General features: G+C 44.6%; 1 protein-coding gene across 1 annotated transcript in view; it reads left to right on the forward strand.

Annotated features, from left to right (window-relative positions):
* IL1RAPL2 (interleukin 1 receptor accessory protein like 2) overlaps window positions 1-24,090 on the forward strand; it is a 975,615-nt gene that overhangs the window by 574,551 nt on the left and 376,974 nt on the right. The window contains exon 5 of the mRNA XM_067471687.1: window positions 3,859-4,012. Coding sequence (XP_067327788.1) covers window positions 3,859-4,012 — 154 coding nt within the window. The remainder of the gene's footprint in view (window positions 1-3,858; window positions 4,013-24,090) is intronic.

The raw sequence follows: 24,090 nt of genomic DNA on the forward strand, positions 1-24,090 counted from the left end.
AAATCTCCAGCAAGCATGCAAAGAATGAGGAAGTACTCCATCGGTGTCACAAATGGAAGGTGAAGCAACTGCTCCTCTGGTGGCCAGAGTATCCTCATGAAGCTAGAAAAACTTAACTAATTTATGACGCCATAAAAATCTCCAGCAAGCATGCAAAGAATGAGGAAGTACTCCATCAGTGTCACAAATGGACGGTGAAGCAACTGCTCCCCTGTGGCCAGAATATCCTCATGAAGCTAGAAAAACTTAACTAATTTACAACACCATAAAAATCTCCAGCAAGCATGCAAAGAATGAGAAAGTACTCCATCAGTGTCACAAATGGAAGGTGAAGCAACTGCTCCCCTCGTGGCCAGAATGAAAAGGTCATGAGTTCAAATCCAGCCCGGGTCGTAGTGAGCTTCCGACAATTGTGTAATCTTGCTGTCGACCTTTGCAGCCCGAAAGACAGCTGCATCTGTCAAGTAGGAAACTTAGGTAGGCTAATTTAGCTAATTTACAATGCCATAAAAATCTCCAGCAAGCATGCAAAGAATGAGGAAGTACTCCATCAGTGTCACAAATGGACGATGAAGCAATTGCTCCCCTGGTGTCCAGAATATCTTCATGAAGCTAGAAAAACTTAACTAATTTATAATGCCATAAAAATCTCCAGCAAGCATGCAAAGAATGAGGAAGCACTTCATCATTGTCACAAATGGTCGGTGAAGGGACAGCTCCCCTGGTGGCCAGAATACCCTCAGGAAAAGCTGGAATGTTGAATAGCCTCTCACTTTCTGTCTATGTGTGGCTATGGCATTGAGTGTTTACCATGTATACATTGTAATCCGCCCTGAGTCCCTTGCGCGGTTTGAAGGGCAGAATATAAATACTGTCAATAAATAAATAGAATAGAATAGAAAACGTTATTGTCATTGTACACTGACTAAGATCCATCCCCAGGCAGAAAGCCGTTTTGCTCTTGTTTATTACACATAAAGGCAATAGAATTGTTTGAGTTTAGAGGGAAAAAAAGAAGAAAAGAAGCGGTCAGATGCCAAGCAAGGCATTTCCCATCCAAGAAATTAGTTTAATAGGCATAATAGTGACATGTCAGGCAGTGAATTCCTATCATCCGTGCGGCGATTTGTTGGAGTACAGCTGCCAATGCAAAAATGAGGCGATTTGAGTTCCATCTCATCAGCCTCGCTGTGTTCGGCTTGTGCACAAATAATTTATTTGGAACTGGGATGACACACAGGGAGCCGCGATATGTCAGAAGAGAGCCGGGAAGTCAACGATGCTCTGTCAGTCTGCTTGCTTTTTCTCTCCCAAGAACTCTGCGCTTCTTCAATGAAGACTGATGAAATATGTGCCGTGGCATGGGGTTAACAGAAATGAGATGTGGTTCCTCCGCCACCCGCCCTTCCTTTTCCGGATGTTGTTTCTTGTCAGCTATTAAGGCAGCTTGGCCCCCAAACGTCCAGAGATATTTTTACAAGCCAGTCCAGCGAAGGAAGGAAACTCCCGGATGGAGCAATCAAAGGGGAGCTGGAGAGAGTCGGATCTATCTCCGTGATGCTCAATGCCCAGGGGCAGTGCGCAAATGCATGTTCAGAGCAAATAGAGAAGTCCAAGGTGGGCGAGGCAAGACTACGGTGAGGTGTATCTGGAACTGATTAAATGGACGAACCCAGAGGGTGATTCTCCCCAAGGCTTCCTCTTCATCTTGGAAAGAAGTGACGAGTGGAGTGCCATCCGCAGGGTTCAGTCCTGGGCCCGGTCCTGTTCCAACATCTTTATTAATGACTGAGATGAAGGGTTAGAAGGCAGAATCATCAAGTTTGCAGACGGGACCAAATGGGGAGGGAGAGCCAAGACTCCAGAGGACAGGAGCAGGATTCAAAACGATCTTGACAGATTAGAGAGATGAATGGCCAAAACTAACAAAATGAAGTTCAACAGGGACAAATGCAAGATACTCCACTTTGGCACGAAAAACAAAATGCAAAGAGACAGAATGGGGGACGATGAGGCCTGGCTTGAGAGCAGTACGTGTGAAAAAGATCTTGGAGTCCTCGTGGGGAGGAAGTTAAACATGAGCCAACAATGTGATGTGGCAGCAAAAAAAGCCAATGGGATTTTGGCCTGCATCAAGAGGAGCCTAGTGTCTAGGTCCAGGGAAGTCATGCTCCCCATGCTCTATTCCGCTTTGGTCAGACAACTTTACCTGGAATATTGTGTCCAATTCTGGGCACCACAATTCAAGAGAGAGACTGACAAGCTGGAATGTGTCCAGAGGAGGGCGACTAAAATGATCAAGGGTCTGGAGAACAAGCCCTATGAGGAGCGGCTTAAGGAGCTGGGCATGTTTAGCCTGAAGAAGAGAAGGCTGGGAGGAGATATGATAGCCATGCATAAATATGTGAGAGGAAGCCACAGGGAGGAGGAGGGAGCAAGCTTGTTTTCTGCTTCCTTGGAGACTAGGACGCAATGGAACAATGGCTTCAAACTACAAGAGAGGAGATTCCCTCTGAACATGAGGAAGAACTTCCTGACTGTGAGAGCCGTTCAGCAGTGGAACTCTCTGCCCCGGAGTGTGGTGGAGGCTCCTTCTTTGGAAGCTTTGAAACAGAGGCTGGGTGGCCATCTGTCAGGGGTGATTTGAATGCAATATTCCTGCTGCTTGGCAGAATGGGGTTGGACTGGATGGCCCAGGAGGTCTCTTCTATGATTCTATGATTCTATCCCAGCAACTACAACTCCCAAATGTCAAGGTCTATTTTCTCCAAATTCAACAAGGATTCACATTTCAGCATGTTAAATATCCATGTCGGGTTTGGTCCAGATCCTTCATTGTTTGAGTCCACAGTGCTCTCTTTGGAGGCTTTTAAACAGAGGCTGGATGGCCATCTGCCAGGGGTGATTTGAATGCAATATTCCTGCTTCTTGGCAGAATGGGGTTGGACTGGATGGCCCATGAGGTCTCTTCCAACTCTTTGATTCTATGATTCCCCTGGAGCTTTGTAAGAAACGAAGCTTCTCTACAGGTGGGAAAAGCTTTCACGTCCTGTAACTGAGCTTCCAAACTGTAAGACTGAACTAAAAACTTTCTTTCCCTCCCAGAAACCTGGGGAAAGGGGTGGAAGTAAAGAACTTAATGATGATAGGCAGGTGGCTGGCCCTATGGCTGCAGCCTGGAAGGAACCACCCAACTGCAATATGCATGGCCAAAACAAACACATGCATAGAAAGGAAATTTAGGCTTCTGGTACAGCTGTACCAGCACAGAAGCTATCCAATGTTTTCAACCCTGGCCTCCAGTGGCTTCAGCACTTTGGATAGCTCCTTTCATGCTTAGACTAAAGCGCAGCATAGATCGGCCAACCACTGATATCAGAGCCATCAACCTCCACCACAACATCCAGGTCTCTCTTTTTTCTTTTATTATATCAAAGCACCGCACATAAGTTATACCACGTCTGCCTGATGGGTGACAACTAACGATTAAGCTGTCACATTGATTAACACGGGCAGAAGAGATATTGCACATCAAAAAGAGCAATGTGGCACCAGGACCATCACAGGACCATGGGGTTTTGCAAAAGCCATTGCTGCGTAGGTGAGGGAGGGAGAATAGATTAAAATGCCCCCAAGATGCCTTTTGGCTCGCTTGCCTCGTTGGAGGCCCCGGAAACAGCATGGCGTTCAGTGGTGATTTATTTTTATTTATTTGTCGTGTCAGGGCAACCAATCAATTGTATTACATTTCTAACAGAACAAAACAAACAGACAAAACACAAAATTTGAACCAATCATATTATTTCCCCTGTAATAAACCCGTCAATTTAAGCCTTTGTCGTTTGCTTCCTTCTGCAGGAGTGTAAGCCAAAATTGTGGCGAAGCGTCGTCGTTCAGAAGGAAAACACTCTTTTAATTCAAGACGTTCAAGAAGAAGATGGTGGAAATTATACTTGCGAGCTGAAGTTTGAAGGGAAGCTCATACGGAGAACGACTGAGCTCAAAGTTACAGGTAAGGGCTGACATTTGTCTGCCTGTCTTCACAAGAGATTTGCAGGATTTTCCGGAGGCAGTGCTGATGGAATCGCTCCAGGAGTTGAGTGTAATGTCTGTAGACAGTCCATGTCTCGCAGGCATATAGCAGGGTTGGGAGGACAATAAATTTATAAGCAAGCCCCTTGGTGTCCCTACGGTTGGAAGAACACTTACTTACTTACTTACTTACTTACTTACTTACTTACTTAGGTTATCCCTCATAGTCCGAGTAGGATAGTCTTCCAAGGTCAGTGTACTGGTGGGTATGTAAGTGACTGTGGAGCCCTATTCTTGACCTGCATCTTCTCCCGCAGCAAGGGCATTGGTTTCCAGGTGGAAGGCAGTCTTGGTCGGGGTTGGCATTTTCCATTCATGAGTTCAGATTATAGTAACTGCTTTGGGAGATTATGTTTGCCATTCGCACAATGTAACCAGTACGACAGAGTTGATGGTGGAGGAGCATCGCTTCAATGCTGGTGGTCTTTGTTTCTTCCAGCATGCTGACATTTGTCCGCTTGTCTTCCCAAGAGACTTGCAGGATTTTTCGGAGGCAATACTGATGGAATCGTTTCAGGAGTTGAGTGTAACATCTGTAGACAGTCCACATTTCACAGGCATATAGCATGGTTGGAAGAACACTTACTTACTTATTTACTTACTTACTTACTTAGGCTATCCCTCATAGTCCGAGTAGGATAGTCTTCCAAGGTCGGTGTACTGGTGGGTCCGTAGGTGACTGTGTCGTTTCAGGAGTTGAGTGTAACATCAGTAGACAGTCCACGTTTCACAGGCATATAACACCTTGTCCCAGTAAGATTGTCCTCCAAGATCAGTGTACTGGCGGTGGGTTCGCTTGTCTTCCCAAGAGAGTTGCAGAATTTTTCGGAGGTAACACTGATGGAATCATTTCAGAAGTTGAGTGTAACATCAGTAGACAGTCCATGTTTCACAGGCATATAACATAGTTGGAAGGACACTTACTTACTTACCTAAGCGATCCCTCATTGTCCCAGTAGGATTGTCCTCCAAGATCGGTGTACTGGCAGTGGGTCCGCTTGTCTTCCCAAGAGAGTTGCAGAATGTTTCGGAGGCAACACTGATGGAATCGTTTCAGGAGTTGAGTGTAACATCAGTAGACAGTCCACGTTTCACAGGCATATAACATTGTTGGAAGGAGACTTACTTACTTACTTACCTAAGTGATCCCTCATTGTCCCAGTAGGATTGTCCTCCAAGATCAGTGTACTGGCGGTGGGTCCACTTGTCTTCCCAAGAGAGTTGCAGGATTTTTCGGAGGCAACACTGATGGAATTGTTCCAGGAGTTGAGTGTAATATCTGTAGACAGTCCACGTTTCACAGGCATATAACATAGTTGGAAGGACACTTACTTACTTACCTAAGCGATCCCTCATTCTCCCATTAGGATTGTCCTCCAAGATCGTTGTGGGTTGTTGTAGGTTTTTTCAGGCTATATGGCCATGTTCTCCTGATGTTTCGCCTGCATCTATGGTAAGCATCCTCAGAGGGAGTGGCTTTTAGTTCTTCTTCTGAATGTGCACAGACTACGTTATCATCAGCATATTGGAGTTCTATAACAGATGTTGCGGTGACCTTGTTTTTGCCTTTCAGTCTGCTGTTAAATAAATACAAATAGACAAACTATTTAAGATTGTTTAGTCTGTTTAGATTTCTGGAAAGAATATTATAGCTACTGACGTATAAGATAACTCAGAAGCAACTTAGCAAAACAGAGAACTAAACTTGATTAAAATCAATGACTTCATAGACATACATCAAATGTGAAATTTGAAAACATTTGGAAACTTAATGTGTTGACCTCCCTGGATGCAAAGTAATGGAACGGAGAGTCACGGTCTAAAGAAAATCAATGCAAAGTGATGAATTGAATTAGAAATGTCGGAATCGGAATGCGTGCGAAGGTTTGTTTGCATCAGCCTGAGTTTGAATAGAGACGAAGGGTTAATTACTTATTGCCAAAATGTCTGTATTACCAGCAACAGTGTTGTTAATAATCAGTGTTAATAATATAATTGTCACCATCAGTACTTTCTGCATCTAATTACGATCCTGTCGACCACGTACATTACGGATAGGCCTGAACTTCTGAAGGTAATTCTTCATTGATTCGAGGAAGGGAATTGCAAATCAAAAAAGACTGTCCGGGAATCTGTCTGTGAAAGATGTTACACACCTTTGATTAAAGTTGTCACACGACGCTTTATGAGTTTCGTGCATATTAGGCAGACGCATGGTTTGTAATTATCCTTCATGTTTACATAGTCTGCTAGTTAATCTTCGATTATCTCTTTCACTTTCTACCTGGAGGTACTTCATCTTCTTTCTTTCCCTTATGCAGAAAATGGAAATTAACCGTTAAGTAGACAAAAACATGCTCCTTCTTACGTATATTGATATTTATATGTAAACCGGATTGGGGTATAGGGTGGCAACCTGTGCTGGACGGGGTTGAATTCCCCCTGAAGTCACAGGTCCGCAGTTTGGGTGTCCTCCTGGACTTATCACTTACGATTGAAGTTCAGGCGTCGGCAGTGGCCGGGAGGGCCTTTGCACAATTAAGACTTGGGAAGGCCAGGGGCGGCTCATCCATTACGCGAAGTAAGCGGTCGCAGAACAATTTTTTTCCAGGGGCGCAGAGGCGCCTCTGTAAATGCCCCTCGACCACCACTTGAGGAGCGCCCCCTCAGCTCACAACAGCCCTAGCAGTCCGGGGGGAGCCTCGGCTTTCTTGCCTCGCTGCCGGGCGACCCTCTTCCCAAAGGGAAGCCTCGCCTCGCCCCTCTCGTTCCTGCTCCACCCGGCCACCGGGTGCGCGAGCAGAGCTGGCGCTCAATCGTTCTCCACGTTCGATCCCTTCCCCATGACCGGCTAACTTTCCCGATCCCCCGGCGCTCCACCCGCCTCCTCTCCTCTCCCCAATCTGCGGGTGGGCCAAGGGGCGGAGCCGCCGCGCCTGGCCCGCTTCGGGTCCGGAGGCGTGTCTGAAGACCCCAGCGTGCGCACCAAAAGTCGCCTCTTTTCCTGACTTTCTCCTCAGCCATTGGGACCAAGAGAGAGAGAGAGAGAGAGAGAGAGAGAGCCCCTCCTGCTGGAGGTATCCCCCACCTCCGCTCCCTCCTTTGTTTTTGCGCCTACCTTCAGGAAAGGTGGGCATCTCCACCTCTCTTTCTCTCTCTCTCTCTCTCTCTCTCTCTTGGTCCCAATGGCTGAGGAGAAAGTCAGGAGAAGAGGTGACTTTTGGTGCATACTCCGGGGTCTTCAGGCACGCCTCCGGACCCAAAGCGGGCCAGGCAAGGGAGCAAGTGCGGCAAGTGTAGTTACTGGGATGTATAGTTTACCTACAATCAAAGAGCATTCTGAACTCCACCAATGATGGAACTGAACTCCCACGACAAACAGAAAATATCAAGGATTGGTTGGGGGGGGGGGCGCCAAAATACTGTTTGCTTATCGTTGAAAATTACCTAGGGCCGCCTCTGGGGAAGGTGGATCTGGCCAAGGTGGTCCACGCCTTAGTCACCTCTAGACTGGATTACTGCAATGCACTCTATGTGGGGCTGCCCTTGAAAACGGCCCGGAAATTTCAGATGATCCAACACACGGCAGCCAGGTTGTTAACTGGAGCTCCTTACAGGGAGCAGTCAACCCTCCTTTTCAAGGAGCTCCACTGGCTGCCATTCATTTTCCAGACCCAATTCAAGGTGCAGGTTCTCACCTACAAAGCCCTGAACGGTTTGGGACCCGCCTACCTGCATGACCACATCTCTGTATATGAACCCACACAATCTCTTCGATCATCTGGAGAGACCCTGCTCATGCTCCCACCACCATCGCAAGCGCGATTGGTGGGGACGAGAGAGAGAGGGCCTTTTCGGTGGTGGCCCCTCAACTCTGGAACTCACTTCATAAGGACATCAGGCATGCCCCAACCTTGGCAGTCTTTAAGAGGAGCTTGAAGACGTGGTTGTTCCAGTGTGCTTTCCCAGAATAATGATCCCATAGCACTTTTGTCCTCCAAAGCACTTGATATATTTAGGTCTGTCCGTATGTTCCCACAAACCGCCCCATCACTTTTTTCGTCCATGTCCAGCATTATTCTTTAATCTTTTAATTTTAATTACATCTGGCCTACCCATAGATTTTAAAGTGTGTTGTCCTATTGATAATGCATGTTTTATTGTTTTGTTATTTTAAATTGCTTGTATTTTTGTTGTTATTGCTGTATTGTTGTATTTTGGGCTCGGCCTCATGTAAGCCGCACCGAGTCCCTTGGGGAGATGGTAGCAGGGTACAAATAAAGTGTTAATAATAATAATTAATAATTTATATGTTACTAGCTGTCCCCTGCTACATGTTGCTGTGGCCCAGTCTGGTGATCTGGAAAATAAAGTCACGAGAACGTGTTGTTTTCTAATATATGTCATTCCTTTCTGCTTGTGGGTAAACAGTATTTCTTGCTGTTTCTTTGTCAGTGTTGACGTAGAGATTGTCTGGTTTGCCTACTCTGGAATATGCAACATATCATTGTCCCTCTTTAGGGGTCCCTTTCAAATCTATGATACTATATCTCTCTGTGTGTGAATCATATCTATCTATTAGGCCTGGGTAACAACGCAAAAATTTGTTTCTAAAATCGATTTGTAATTGGGGTGTTTTTTTGTTTCCATATTTAAAATAATTACAAAATTTTCCAAAAAAAAAGTTCGGTATTTACGAAATTTCGTAAATATTTACAAAACATTTTGTAAAGATGGCGCCCTTTTTTTTTCAATATTTTTTCAATATTTTTTAAATTTAATTATTAATTTAGTAGAATAGGGAGGAGAAATTATTATTGAGGGAAGGCAGGCACTCACTCTGCCGGGCCCTCTCGCTCGCCCTCTCGCTCGCCGCTCGCCCTCTCGCTCGCCCTCTCGCCCTCTCGCTAGGATGGGTTCCTTCCAGGAGGGGCTCTTTTTCCCAGGCTGCCAAACTACAACTCCCAGGATGCTACAGCATTGAGCCAATATGGTGCCAAACCTCATCCAGGCTGCAGTGTAGATGGCTGCAGGATGGAGGGGTTTCCTGCCTCGAATTGAGAGAGAGAGAGAGAGAGAGAGAGAGAGAAGAGGAAGCAAGTGAGCCTTCTTTGGAAGAGAGTTCAGAACCCCCCTGCGAAAGGTGAGAGAGAGAGAAAGAAGAGAAAAGGAAAGAAAGAGAAGGAGACCTCCCTCTCGCCCTCTCGCTCGCCCTCTCGCTCGCCCTCTCACTCGCCGCTCACCCTCTCACTCGCCCTCTCGCTCGCCGCTCGCCCTCGCCCTCTCGCTCGCCGCTCGCCCTCGCCCTCTCGCTCGCCGCTCGCCCTCTCGCTCGCTTGCTCAGCCGAGAGAGGAGAGCTCCCAGCAAGCCAGGCGGCCATCTTACGTATTTCCGAAATGGACGGAAATACAAAAATTTTTGGCGCCTGCCATTTCGATATTTAAAAACACTTCCAGGTTTAAAAATAAGTTTTGTAATCGTTTTGTAATTCAAAAATTAACGAATTTTTTAACGAATTACGAATTAACGAAACGAATTGCCCAGCCCTACTATCTATCTATCATCTAGTATCTATCTATATCTATGGCTGGATGGCTCTTTGTTAATTAAATTGTCTTGCCCTGGTGAAGGGAATTGGACTGGATGGCCCTTGTAGTGTTTTCTGTTGGTCATGGGGGTTCTGTGTGGGAAGTTTGCCCCAATTCCGTCGTTGGTGGTGTTCAGAATGCTCTTTCATTCTAGGTGAACTATAAATCCCAGCTACTACAACTCCCAAATGTCAAGGTCTATTTCCCCCAAACTCCATCTGTGTTTGGGCATATTGAGTATCAGTGCCAAGTTTGGTCCAGATCCATCATTGTCCGTTGTGCTCTCTGGATATAGGTGAACTACAACTCCCAAAGTCAAGGTCAATGCCCAACAAACCCTTCTAGTGTTTTCTGCTGGTCATGGGAGTCCTGTGTGTCACGTTTGGTTCAATTCCATTGTTGGTGGAGTTCAGAATGCTCTGTGATTGTAGGTGAACTATAAATCCCAGCAACTACAACTCCCAAATGACAAAATCATTTTTTTGAGTGAAGGACATACATTGGGTTGTTAGGTGTCTTGGGTCCCAATTTGGTGTCAATTCGTCCAGTGGTTTTTGAGTTCTGTGAATACTACAAATGAACATTACATTTTTATTTATATAGATTTGCCTTTTCTAATGGAAGCTTCCATTGGGTCAGTTGTGCTGATGGATATTATGGAGAAACTTCTCCTTGTCCCTCAACTTCTGCTCCAGTTTTGCTGAGAGTGTCTTTCTTCTCCTTGTTGTGTCTTCTCCGCCTCTTCTTGTTCGACGCCCAGCTTCCCCCTCTCCACTCCCAAAAGCAGTATGCGCAAGAGTCATTGACTTTGGCCATGACAAATTATTCCACTCAATTACATCGGTGGAATACTTCTGCTTCAACTCCCCATTCACTTAATCTCTCTTAAATCCCATTAATTCCCTTAATTTTCAAATTGCGCCTGCTGTTATTGTGAGGAAATTTGTTGCGCCGGTTGCGCCGCACTGGAAGCCGTTTTCGGTCGAAACAATCTGTCCAGGTTTCATTTCAACCAAACGCAAATTGTGCTGAAGCATCACTTTCTGTATTCGATTGAGAGGAGAAGAAGCCAATCACCTCCCTTCACCCAAAGCATTTTGATCATTTTTCAATATCAAAGTAAATCCTTTTACTTACTTGCTTACTTAGGTGATCCCTCGTTGTCCGAGTAGGATAGTCTTCCAAGGTCAGTGTACTGGTGGGACCATAGGTGACTGTGGAGCCCTATTCTTGACTTCTGCAGTGAGGGCATCAGTTTCCAGGTGGAAGGTGGTCCCCGTCGGGGTTGGCTTGATGCACCTTCCTCTTGGCACGTTTCTCTCTTTCTACAGCACTGCTGGTCACAGCTGACCTCCAGCTGGAGCGCCCAAGAGCCAGGGCTTCCCAGTTCTCAGTGTCTATGCCAGAGTTTTAAGGTTGGCTTTGAGCCCTCTTTCAATCTCTTTTCCTCCCACCAACATTCCATTTTTCTTTCTTGAGTTCAGAGTAGAGCAACTCCTTTGGGAGACAGTGGTCAGGCATCCAGACAACGTGGCCAATCCACTGGAGTTGATGGCGGAGGAGCATTGCTTCAATGCCGGTGTTCTTCGTTTCTTCCAGCACGCTGACATTTGTCTGTTTGTCTTCCCAAGAGATTTGCAGGATTTTTCCGGAGGCAGCACTGATGGAATCATTCCAGGAGATGCATGTGACTCTGTAGATAGTTCACATTTTGCAAGTATATAGCAGGGTTGGGAGGACAATAGGATGTCCCGGTCCTCAAACACTCCCTGCTTCATTTGGAAAAGTGCACTACATTGGAAAGAACACTACCAAAGCTTCCTGAATCGCAGCTCCAATGTGGCCAAAGAGGTTATTTAACAAATTCCGCAACAACAAACCAGGGATGAGCTTACAGCACTGCCTAGTTTGGAAGAAGTCAGCAATGCCATCAGCCAACAACAAAAAAAAAGCCAGCGGACCTGATGGGATCCCAGCTGAAATCTTTAAAGAGGGAAGACCTGAGCTGACACAATAACTCCGCCAGCTCATAGAAAAAGTGTGGGTGACCGAAAAAATCCGAGCGGATTTCAAGGATGCCGCCATCATCACCCTCTTCAAAAAGAACAGAGGAAATCATCACTGTGGGGAGAATCAATTGACATGGTCAGGCTTGGGTCATGAATGAAGCCACTATCTGGGGTCATAGAATGATAGAATCATAGAGTTGGGTGGGACCTGGTGGGCCATCCAGTCCAACCCCATTCTGCCAAGAAGCAGGAAAATCTCATTCAAAGCACCCTCGAATTGCTGGGTTGGCAGATGCTGGGGCTAACGGCGGAAGCTCACCTCGTTCTCCAAATTCGAACCTGCGACCTTTCGGTCAACAAGCTCAGCAGCTCAGTGCTTTAACCCACTGTGCCTCTGAGGGCTCCTCTATATATTATATTATATTATATTATATTATATTATATTATATTATATTATACCTTCTTGAAGGTAGACAGGTACCACAAGATTGTGTCCTGTTTATCAAAGAAAAAATAAACACATGCAACAAGTTACAAGCTGGGTAGATGCGGGGCATGCCGTGGATGTAGCGTACCTGGATTTCAGGAAGGCTTTCTTTGACAAGGACCCCCACGACCTTCTGGCAAGGAAACTAGTCCAATGAAGGTGAGGCAAAACTACGGTGAGGTGGATCTGGAATTGGTTAAATGGACAAACCCAGAGGGTGATTCTCCCCAAGGCTTCCTCTTCATCCTGGAAAGAAGGGACGAGTGGAGTGCCACAAGCAGGGTTCCATCCTGGGCCCGGTCCTGCTCAGGATCTTCATTCATGACTCTTAGATGAAGGGGTAGAAGGCAGGATCATCAAGTTTGCAGATGACACCAAATTGGGAGGGAGAACCAATACTCCAGAGGACAGGAGCAGGATTCAAAGGGATCTTGACAGATTAGAGAGATGATGGGCCAAAACTAACAAAATGAAGTTCAACAGTGACAAATGCAAGATACTCCACTTTGGCAGGAAAAACGAAATGCAAAGAGACAGAATGGGGGACAATGCCTGGATCGAGAGCAGTACGTGAGAAAAAGATCTTGGAGTCCTCGTGGACAACAAGTTAAGCATGAGCCAGGAATGTGATGTGGCGGCAAAAAAAGCCAATGGGATTTTGGCCTGCGTCAAGAGGAGCCTGGTGTCTAGATCTAGGGAAGTCATGCTCCCCATGCTCTATTCCGCTTTGGTTAGACCACTTTACCTGGAATATTGTGTCCAATTCTGGGCACCACAATTCAAGAGAGATATTGGCAAGCTGGAATGTGTCCAGGGGAGGGCGACTCAAATGATCAAGGGTCTGGAGAACAAGTCCTATGAGGAGCGGCTTAAGGAGCTGGGCATATTTAGCCTGAAGAAGAGAAGGCTGAGAGGGGATATGATAGCCATGTATAAATATGTGAGAGGAAGCCACAGGGAGGAGGAAGCAGGCTTGTTTACTGCTTCCGTGGAGATTAGGACAAGGAACAATGGCTTCAAACTACAAGAGAGGAGATTCCATCTGAACATGAGGAAGAACTTCCTGACTGTGAGAGCCGTTCAGCAGTGGAACTCTCTTCCCCGGAGAGTGGTGGAGGCTCCTTCTTTGGAAGCTTTGAAACAGAGGCTGGATGGCCATCTGTCAGGGGTGATTTGAATGCAATATTCCTGCTTCTTGGCAGAATGGGGTTGGACTGGATGGCCCATGAGGTCTCTTCCAACTCTTTGATTCTATGATTCTAAGCGCCAAAGGACAGCGTACCTTGTTCTCTTTCACTTTTATAAAGTCTAATTGAATGCAGCCATGTCTTATTGGTGGGTTTCTCATGGGAGATTGGTTGGCAAATATATGCAGAGAATGCCGGAAGGATTGACTTGAGCGTATGTCCTAAGAAATACGTAGTAGCGTAATTTTATTACTAGCATCAATTCACTATTGGCTTGAAAAAACATTTATGTCACTGGAATTAATCAGTTCAGTCACTTCGCTTTCGATGTTGTGAATATTTAATAATAATTACAGGGAAAGAGATTAAAGGCCAGGCCAAGCGTTGATTAATAGTGGCTGGCTTTAAGCGTGTGGCTGGCTCAGGTAATCACGCACATCCCTTCAGATCGGATCCAACCTCGCTTTTATTACCTTATCCATGTCCTCGTGTTAGGACATTTGTCCGTGTAGGATGAAGGTACACAAGTAGGATGAAGGAACATAAAGGGGAAAGGGGTCATGGATATTTCAGAGGGAAGCGGTCTGACGAAACTCTCATTTTGGATGGCAGCTGAATGCTTAAGCATACTCTCTCTTTTTGCCTTCCCGGCTCCTTCTATCAACTTGAAATTCCTACAAGAAATCTGATTTTATTTGTCATGTCAGGGCAACCAGTCAATTGTATTACATTTCTAACAGAACAAAACAAACAAACAGACAAAATGGTCCAGAAGGTAGAAGAGGCAACAAGGGGATTGGCTACTCTTGATCTCATCCTAACAAATGCGGAGGACCTGATCGATGCGGTCGAAGTGGTAGGATCCTTAGGGGCAAGTGACCATGTGCTCCTGCAATTTGAGGTACAAAGGAAGGCCGAAACTAAGACAAGTCAAACCCGCATTTTGGACTTTAGGAGAGCTGATTTCCAAAAAATGAAGGAAATGCTGAGCAGCATTCTGTGGACACAGATACTAAAAGACAAGGGAGTCACGGATGGATGGGAATTTCTCAAGAGTGAAATACTCAAGGCGCAATTGCAAACCGTGCCAACAAAGAGAAAAAATAGGACAAGTGCAAAGAAGCCAGAATGGATGTCCAAAGAACTTCTAACTGTGCTAAGACACAAAAGAGACATGCACAAGAAGTGGAAAAAGGGAGAAATCACCAAAGAAGAATTCAAACAAATAGCCAACACCTGTAGGGAAAAGGTCCTCAAGGCTAAAGCAGAAAACGAGCTCAGACTTGCCAGGGACATTAAAAACAATGGCGACTGGAGAACAAGCCCTATGAGGAGCGGCTTAGGGAACTGGGCATGTTTAGCCTGAAGAAGAGAAGGCTGAGAGGAGATATGATAGCCATGTATAAATATGCGAGAGGAAGCCACAGGGAGGAGGGAGCAAGCTTGTTTTCTGCTTCCTTGGAGACTAGGACGCGGAACAATGGCTTCAAACTACAAGAGAGGAGATTCCACCTGAACATTAGGAAGAACTTCCTGACTGTGAGAGCTGTTCAGCAGTGGAACTCTCTGCCCCGGAGTGTGGTGGAGGCTCCTTCTTTGGAAGCTTTTAAGCAGAGGCTGGATGGCCATTTGTCAGGGGTGATTTGAATGCAATATTCCTGCTTCTTGGCAGGGGGTTGGACTGGATGGCCCATGAGGTCTCTTCCAACTCTTTGTTCTATGATTCTATGATTCTATGAAAATACAAAATTTGCGAGTTTGGTAGTTGATTCAATGTCCTTTGACCAGTAGCTGTACCAGGAGCTCCTACTTCATTTGCTTTGTATTAAATGTTTGCTTGCAGTCAGGGATTCTGCAGAAAGGTGGCTTCCTTTGGTTGCAGTCATAGGGCAAGTCACCTATCCATCATCATTAAGTTTTGGTCCCGCTTCTTGCTCAGGGCAATTGGGAAGGGAAGGGAGCCATTTTTAGTTAGTCTCAGCAAGGAAAGCTAATGTAGAGGACGTGTGCAAGCTTCCCCTGTACAAAAGCTTCAACCCTTAAGACTTTCCGGGGGAAAACAGTTGGGGAGACCCAAGCGCCCTCAAACCGGTCCTTTGGCATCAGAAGGAAGACTCTGTGCCTTCAACATAGGCCATTGGACTGGGGGTTGTGTTTGTTCTGACTTCCAAGACTTTCTGGGGGATTTTCTGGGGGAGAACAGTCTTAAGAGTCTCCAAAGATTTCCAGGGAAACAGCCCTAAAGACCAAAGAACTCCAGCTGGAGAATATCTAAGCCTTTACTGGTAGATCCACTCAGCATTCAAGATGCAGTTCGACCCGGTAGGAGAGCCCACATCAGTAAGGGTTAGATTACAGTCAGCTTGGGAGAAGTTAAAAAGGGGACTTTCCATTTAAAGTAAAGAAGAAGTTATTGAAGACAGTTGCCTGTCCTTCGTGGGCAAGATTAGGAAGTCACTAGGGCTGGGCAACCACGGGAAAATTTGTTTCTAAACTCGATTCGTTTTTAGGGGGTTTTTGCGTTTCGATTTTTAAAAGAATTCCAAAATTTTTCTTTAAAAAAGTTCAACATTTACAAAATTTCGGAAATTACGAAACAATTACGAAACAATTATGAAACAATTACGAATCGATTCGTTAATGGCGGGCGCGATCGCGCAATACGCTAAAAAAACCTCCAAATGGGACAGGGGGAACTTCTGAAGCTTCCCTCTCCCTCTGTTGTTGACTGTTGGTGTGGTAATTATTTTTTTTCACTGATAAAACAAACAACAACCCTAAAACTTGCACCAGACATGCGGAAATAATAACGAAACGATTTTGAAACGATTTCGAAACGATTTCGAAACAATTACGAAACAATTATGAAACGAATTGAAAAATTCGTTTCATTTTTTAGTTGCTCCTGAATGGTTCAATATCGCTTTGTTATCAAAAAAAATAACGAATTAATAACGAATTACAAAATTAACGAACGAAACCGTCCAGCCCTAGAAGTCACCAGTTGCATAAAGCCTGGAAGCATTTGTTTACCTTTATTGAAGACAAGAGAAGTTTCTGTTTGATTGTTCATTAATAAAAGACTTTATTATACTTCACAAGCCATCTAAAGACTATTTGTGGTGGAAAACCTCTGAGAACTTCTCCTTGGGCCCCCTGGCTTCCCGCTGGGCAAAGGTTGCACGTCCTGGTCTAAAGGAAATTCTTTACAGGCCCAGCGTGTGACAGAACAATGCCTATTGGTTTTCTATGTGCCTATAGCTTCTGAAAGGCGCTAGCAGAGCTTGGGAAAGTTACTTTGTTGTGCTTGTAATTCAATGTAAGATTTATGGTTCCTTGGCTAGGTTAAGAATTACAGTCTGTTCCAGCTTCTACATGACTTTTAAATAATATCATACAGATGTCATTAAACTTTTGAAATGGTCTCCCAGTCTAGGAAGGTTGACAAGCCTTTCCTCTGACCTTGAGCTTTGCTCACTTGTTTCTGCTTGCAGGGTGGGGATTTATTATTATTATTATTATTATTATTATTATTAGAACTTATATGCCGCCACTCCCCTGGGGCTCGGAGCGGTTTACAAGAACACAGAATTGGGTGCACAGAAATAACTTGAGTTAAGAGTTTAATTCATTCTGTGACCGAGCTCTTAACTCAACTTACTCTTATCTCAAACTGAATATTCCCATTGAAATGCATTGAAATGCAATTAAGGCATTAGGCAAAAAAAAATGAAATAAATATGTAAAGTCATAGGGAGGAGCAAGCATGTTTTCTGCTGCCCTGTGCGCAATGGAACAATGGTTTCAAACTAGAGGAAAGGGGATTCCACCTGAGCATTAGGAAGAACTTCCTCACTGTGTGAGAGAGCTGTTCAGCAGTGGAACTCTCTGCCTTGGAGCGTGGTGGAGGAAAAGCACCAAAGGAAGAGGCAGAAGCCTCCTTTTCTTCATCATCCTGTCCTCATTTCAGCCTCCCTCCTCTTAGAATCATAGAATCATAGAATCAAAGAGTTGGAAGAGACCTCATGGGCCATCCCATCCAATCCCATTCTGCCAAGAAGCAGGAATATTGCATTCAAATCACCCCTGACAGATGGCCATCCAGCCTCTGCTTCAAAGCTTCCAAAGAAGGAGCCTCCACCACACTCCGGGGCAGAGAGTTCCACTGCTGTCCTCTTTCTTGTCCTCTTTCTCCCCTTTTCTCTCTTCATGAAGCCAAACAGACCAGGAATAAAAACCACACAAAGTCAACTAACCCAAAGTTCCTCAAAGTGGGCAAGAACAAAGTGAGCAGCAATCTCCCAAAGCGGACAGGAGAACGAGGCACAGAGGCTGCTCCCTTGAAGCCCTAAAACCTTGGATTTTCCCTCTGGTGTCCGCTCTTAACTCAAAACGCTGCTCTTATGTCAAAGCAAAACCAGGTCAAGTGACAGCTCTTAACTCAAAATGCTCTTATGTTGGGATGCTCTTAAGTCAAGGTTTCACCGTCTTGGACTGGGATTGGAGAGATCTCTAAGTCTGATCTACTTGACCAAGTTGTTTTGCGAGGATAAGAGACTTGATTTTGTTGAAGGAAAGGTGGAACGTAAATAAATCAACAAATGCTATTAATTAGTGGTGTTTTTGTGACATTTTCATATGGAAGGTGCAAATTATATTTCATGGCACCATCTTGATGTTTTTCTCCCTGAAAGAATCTCCATATGATAGCAAGGCGAGTGAGAAATAGGTCAAGTGTTGACACAGATGGTCCTAAATGTCCACAGAAGACGTTCCACAGCTGAGTTTTCTCGCCATTCCTCAAATGACAGCTGATCCCAAGATCTGGATGTGATGTTCTTCCAACATTTCACAGCTGAAAATAAGGTTCGCTCTTGCGTAGTTGGAGGGCCTCTGTCTTCCCAGCAATTATGGTAGAGTAGATGCAACTGAGATACCATCTGGGTAGGAGACAGAAGGGGAACAGCACATTGGCAATGGACACAGTGAAGAAATAGAGGAATCCACTCTTGGTTTATACTGAGTCAGAGCACTTCTTAGTGTTGTCTGTATTATCTGGCAAAGGTTCTCAAGTTCTCAGATAAAGTTCTGTTCCATCATCTTCCTTCTGATCTTTTTAACTAGAGACAGCAAGGGCTGAATTTGGAACCATATTCATTAAACTGTCTTATGGCATTGTAGATGCCATAAACACTTTCGGATCAACATCTTAAATAGCATTATGTTGAGTGAGATGACTGGTCTGTCTAACTCTATATTGTCAAATGTTACAAATTTTTTGCTTATTATCTACTGACTCATGAAAATGAGTAATAATTTAAAAAATTATTATTATTTACTAGGCCTGGGTAACAACGGAAAAATTTGTTTCTAAAATCGATTTGTATTTGGGGGGTTTTTTTTGTTTCGATATTTAAAATAATTACAAAATTTTCCTTTTAAAAAGTTCGATATTTACGAAATTTCGTAAATGTGAAAAAAATTACAAAACATTAACGAATCGATTTCCGAAACAATAACGAATCGATTCGTTAATGGCGGACGCGACCGCGAAATACGCTAAAAAACCTCCAAAAACTTCTGAAGCTTCCCTCTCCCTCTGTTGTTGACTGTTGGTGTGATATTATAATTTTTTTTCACTAATTAAACAAAAAACTTGCCCCAGATATGCGGAAATAATAACGAAACGACCTCAGAACAATAAAGAAACGAATACAATAACGAAATACGAAGCATTTACAAAACGTGTTTAAAAATTCGTTTTTTTAAAAATTGCTCCAGAATGGTTCGTTATCGTTTTGTAATTGAAAAAATTAACGAATTATTAACGAATTACGAATTAACGAAACGAAACCGCCCAGCCCTATTATTTACAACATTTCTACCCCGCCCTTCCCTACTCCCGAGGGGGGACTCAGAGTGGCTAACACTGGCAACAATTCGATGTCACAATATCACAATATAATAACAATATAAAACCATAAATACACAATAGATTAAAAACAATAACATTATAAATATATTGGAAAATGATACAGAGAATATGTGAGAAAAATTTAAAAATAAAAATACAGTTAAAACCGGAGTACTTCTTATTGGGGATAACAGATGAAGAAATAGTTAGACCAGAATAAAGATATTTTATTCACTTATCTTACTACTGCGGCAAGAATAGCTTTCGCAAAGAAAATGGAAACAAAGAGAAGTAGCAACAAAAGAAGAGTGGATAAACAAAATTAATGAAATCCGAGATATGGATAAATTAACCTTTGCACTAAAAGACTCATATGGAAGGTCAATGAAGAAAACAGATTGGAAGTTGTTTGAAGAATACTTATCATTAATGAAATTGGACAAGACATGAAAGAAGAGGAAGAAGAAAGTTTAGAAGACAAAAACCTTAAAGACAGGAAGATATAATACCAGAAACCATGGAGAAGAAGATTGGGAAATCAGAAAATCCCTTGCACAACCTACACCCCTCCCCTACTTCCCTCCCAGATTTCCTTAATTTCCCTAAGACCCATCCATATCATTCCCAAACCAGTACGAGTCCCCAATCTTAACCCACTTTCCCCCCACTGTCCCTCATTTTCTCCAGCTCCTTGTGATCATCATCATCATCATCATCACTTTATTTCTTAATTAGTCGCTCTCCACCAAAGTGCTCCGAGCGACTTACAATTTAAAACAGTTTATACACAATATAAAACATTCAACATAAAAACATTCAAAATAAAAACATTCAGCAGTGACTATGGCAAAATTTGGTCCGATTACTTAAATGCACAACCAAACAGCCAAGTCTTGAGCGCCTTTACAAAAGGTCACAATTCCGACATTGCTCTAATATATGGATGCAATGAGTTCCACAGAATTGGAGCAGAGGTCGGAAAAGCTCTACTACGCCTTGTAGCTTCCAAATGTGCCTCCCTCGGACCCGGTATGTATAGGAGATTCTCCTGGGTGGATCGAGGTGACCACGGATGGGGAAAAGGAATGAGGCGGTCCCTAAGAGATAAAGGTCCTTGGCCATTTTGAGCTCTAAATGTCAGGATCAGGATCTTGTCAGAGATCCGATGTTCTATTGGGAGCCAATGTAGTTGTTGCAGAATCGGTGTGATATGGGATCTTATAGATGATCCCGCTAGCAGCCTGGCCACCGCATTCTGGACCATCCGAATCTTCTGGGTCGTTGACTTCGGAAGGCCGGCATATAAGGCGTTGCAATAGTCCAACCTCGTGGTGACTGTTGCGTGGATGACCATTGCCAATGCTTCTACCGAAAGGTCGGATGCCAATTTCCTTGCCTGGCGAAGGTGAAAAAAGGCCTGCTTACTAGGGCTGGGCGGTTTCGTTTCGTTAATTCGTAATTCGTTAATAATTCGTTAATTTTTTCAATTACAAAACGATAATGAACCATTCTGGAGCAATTATTAAAAAAAACGAATTTTCAAAAACATTTTGTAAATGCTTCGTATTTCGATATTGTATTCGTTTCGTTATTGTTTTGAGGTCATTTCGTTATTATTTCCGCATGTCTGGGCCAGTTTTATGGTTTAATTAGTGAAAAAAAATTATAATATGACACCAACAGTCAACAACAGAGGGAGAGGGAAGCTTCAGAAGGTTTTGGAGGTTTTTTAGCGTATTTCGCGGTCGCGTCCGCCATTAACGAATCGATTCGTTATTGTTTCGGAAATCGATTCGTTAATTTTCTACCATTTATGAAATTTCGTAAATATCGAACTTTTTAAAAGGAAAATTTTGTAATTATTTTAAATATCGAAACAAAAAAAACCCCAAATACAAATCGATTTTAGAAACAATTTTTTCCGTTGTTACCCAGGCCTACTGCTTACTTATGGCAGTAATCTGGGCCTCCATCGTCAGCGATGAGTCCAACAGAATCCCAAGGCTTTTGACAGTGGCAGATGGAACCAGAGCTTCCCCATCGAAATCAGGCTGAGACTTGATTAATTCTGGTGGTTGGCCGGGCCAGAGGATCTCCCTTTTTGCAGGATTCACTTTGAGTCTGCTCGCTCGCAGGCAACTCCTCACTGCTTCCAAACACAGCCTAAAGTTCTCAGGAATTGTGACGGTTGTCCCAGGTTCGAGACGCAAGCGTAGCTGGGTATCATCTGCATACTGGTAGCACTCTAGGCCAAAACTCCGCACCAGTCCAGCAAGTGGCCGGACGTAGATGTTAAAGAACAGGGGCGAGTGGATGGCACCCTGGGGAACTCACTCCACAGCAAAACCTCCTCATACACCAGACAGAGCCAATCGATGAATCAGCAAGTCATGGCCCACGGTGTCAAATGCAGCTGTGATGAAGTCCTGTATGACATGGAATACAAAAGGACGCCCGGATTGCCAGTGCTGTGTGGCTTAGTCATGCAGTTTAGTCATGATGTTCTTGGGCAGTAATGTTCCTGAAATATACTGAAATAGCTTCTTTTAAGTGGAATAATCTCATTGAAATCGCTCGGTTCCCTTTGCCCAGTTTATAAAATACTAGGGTTGAATGAAATGGATGAAGAGGTGAGGGGAAGTCATAGGGAGGAGAGAGCAAGCTTGTTCTGCTGCTATGAAGACTAGGACGCAATGGAACCATGGCTTCAAGTTACACGAAAGGAGATTCCACCTGAACATGATTCCACCGGATTCCACCGGAGCCTAGTGTCTAGATCTAAGGAAGTAATGCTACCCCTCTATTCTGCTTTGGTTAGACCACATCTGGAATATTGTGTCCAATTCTGAGCACCACAATTCAAGAGAGATATTGACTCTAAGCTGGAATGTGTCCAGAGGAGGGCGACTAAAATGATCAAGGGTCTAGAGAACAAGCCCTATGAGGAGCGGCTTAGGGAACTGAGCATGTTTAGCCTGAAGAAGAGAAGGCTGAGAGGAGATATGATAGCCATGTATCAATATGTGAGAGGAAGCCACAGGGAGGAGGAGGGAGCAAGCTTCCTTTCTGCTTCCCTGGAGACTAGGACGCAATGGAACAATGGCTTCAAACTACAAGAGAGGAGATTCCATCTGAACATTAGGAAGAACTTCCTGACTGTGAGAGCCGTTCAGCAGTGGAACTCTCTGCCCCGGAGTGTGGTGGAGGCTCCTTCTTTGGAAGCTTTTAAACAGAGGCTGGATGGCCATCTGTCAGGGGTGATTTGAATGCAACATTCCTGCTTCTTGGCAGGGGGTTGGACTGGATGGCCCATGAGGTCTCTTCCAACTCTTTGATTCTATGATTCTATGATTCTATGAGGAAGAGCTTCCTGACTGTGAGAGCCGTTCAGCAGTGGAACTCTCTGCCCCGGAGTGTGGTGGAGGCTCCTTCTTTGGAAGCTTTTAAACAGAGGCTGGATGGCCATCTGTCAGGGGTGATTTGAATGCAACATTCCTGCTTCTTGGCAGGGGGTTGGACTGGATGGCCCATGAGGTCTCTTCCAACTCTTTGATTCTATGATTCTATGATTCTATCAGGAAGAGCTTCCTGACTGTGAGAGCCGTTCAGCAGTGGAACTCTCTGCCCCGGAGTGTGGTGGAGGCTCCTTCTTTGGAAGCTTTTAAACAGAGGCTGGATGGCCATCTGTCAGGGGTGATTTGAATGCAACATTCCTGCTTCTTGGCAGGGGGTTGGACTGGATGGCCCATGAGGTCTCTTCCAACTCTTTGATTCTATGATTCTATGATTCTATCAGGAAGAGCTTCCTGACTGTGAGAGCCGTTCAGCAGTGGAACTCTCTGCCCCGGAGTGTGGTGGAGGCTCCTTCTTTGGAAGCTTTTAAACAGAGGCTGGATGGCCATCTGTCAGGGGTGATTTGAATGCAACATTCCTGCTTCTTGGCAGGGGGTTGGACTGGATGGCCCATGAGGTCTCTTCCAACTCTTTGATTCTATGATTCTATGATTCTATGAGGAAGAGCTTCCTGACTGTGAGAGCCGTTCAGCAGTGGAACTGTGCCGCTGTGCAGGGGATTGCTTCTTCCCCTCCTTTAGGGAACTGGAACTTTCAAGGACCAAGAAACTATAGATAACTCAAAATAGGTTTATCGTTCACAATGAGTTTCTTTCATAGAATCAAAGAGTTGGAAGAGACCTCATTAGCCATCCATTCCAACTCCATGCCAAGAAGCAGGAATATTGCATTCAAATCACCCCTGACAGATGGCCATCCAGCCTCTGTTTCAAAGCTTCCAAAGAAGGAGCCTCCACCACACTCCGGGGCAGAGAGTTCCACTGCTGAACGGCTCTCACAGTCAGGAAGTTCTTCCTCAAGTTCAGATGGAATCTCCTCTCTTGTAGTTTGAAGCCATTGTTCTGCATCCTAGTCTCCAAGGAAGCAGAAAACAAGCTTGCTCCCTCCTCCTCCCTGTGGCTTCCTCTCACATATTTATACATGGCGATCATATCTCCTCTCAGCCTTCTCTTCTTCAGGCTAAACATGCCCAGTTCCCTAAGCCGCTCCTCATAGGGCTTGTTCTCCAGACCCTTGATCATTTGAGTCGCCCTCCTCTGGACACATTCCAGCTTGTCAATATCTCTCTTGAATTGTGGTGCCCAGAATTGGACACAATATTCCAGGTGTAGTCTAACCAAAGCGGAATAGAGCATGGGGAGCATTACTTCCTTAGATCTAGACACTCTGCTCCTATTGATGCAGGCCAAAATCCCATTGGCTTTTTTTGCCGCCACATCACATTGTTGGCTCATGTTT

This window comes from Anolis sagrei, chromosome 10 (genome assembly GCF_037176765.1).
Source record: "Anolis sagrei isolate rAnoSag1 chromosome 10, rAnoSag1.mat, whole genome shotgun sequence".
NCBI lineage: Eukaryota > Metazoa > Chordata > Lepidosauria > Squamata > Dactyloidae > Anolis > Anolis sagrei.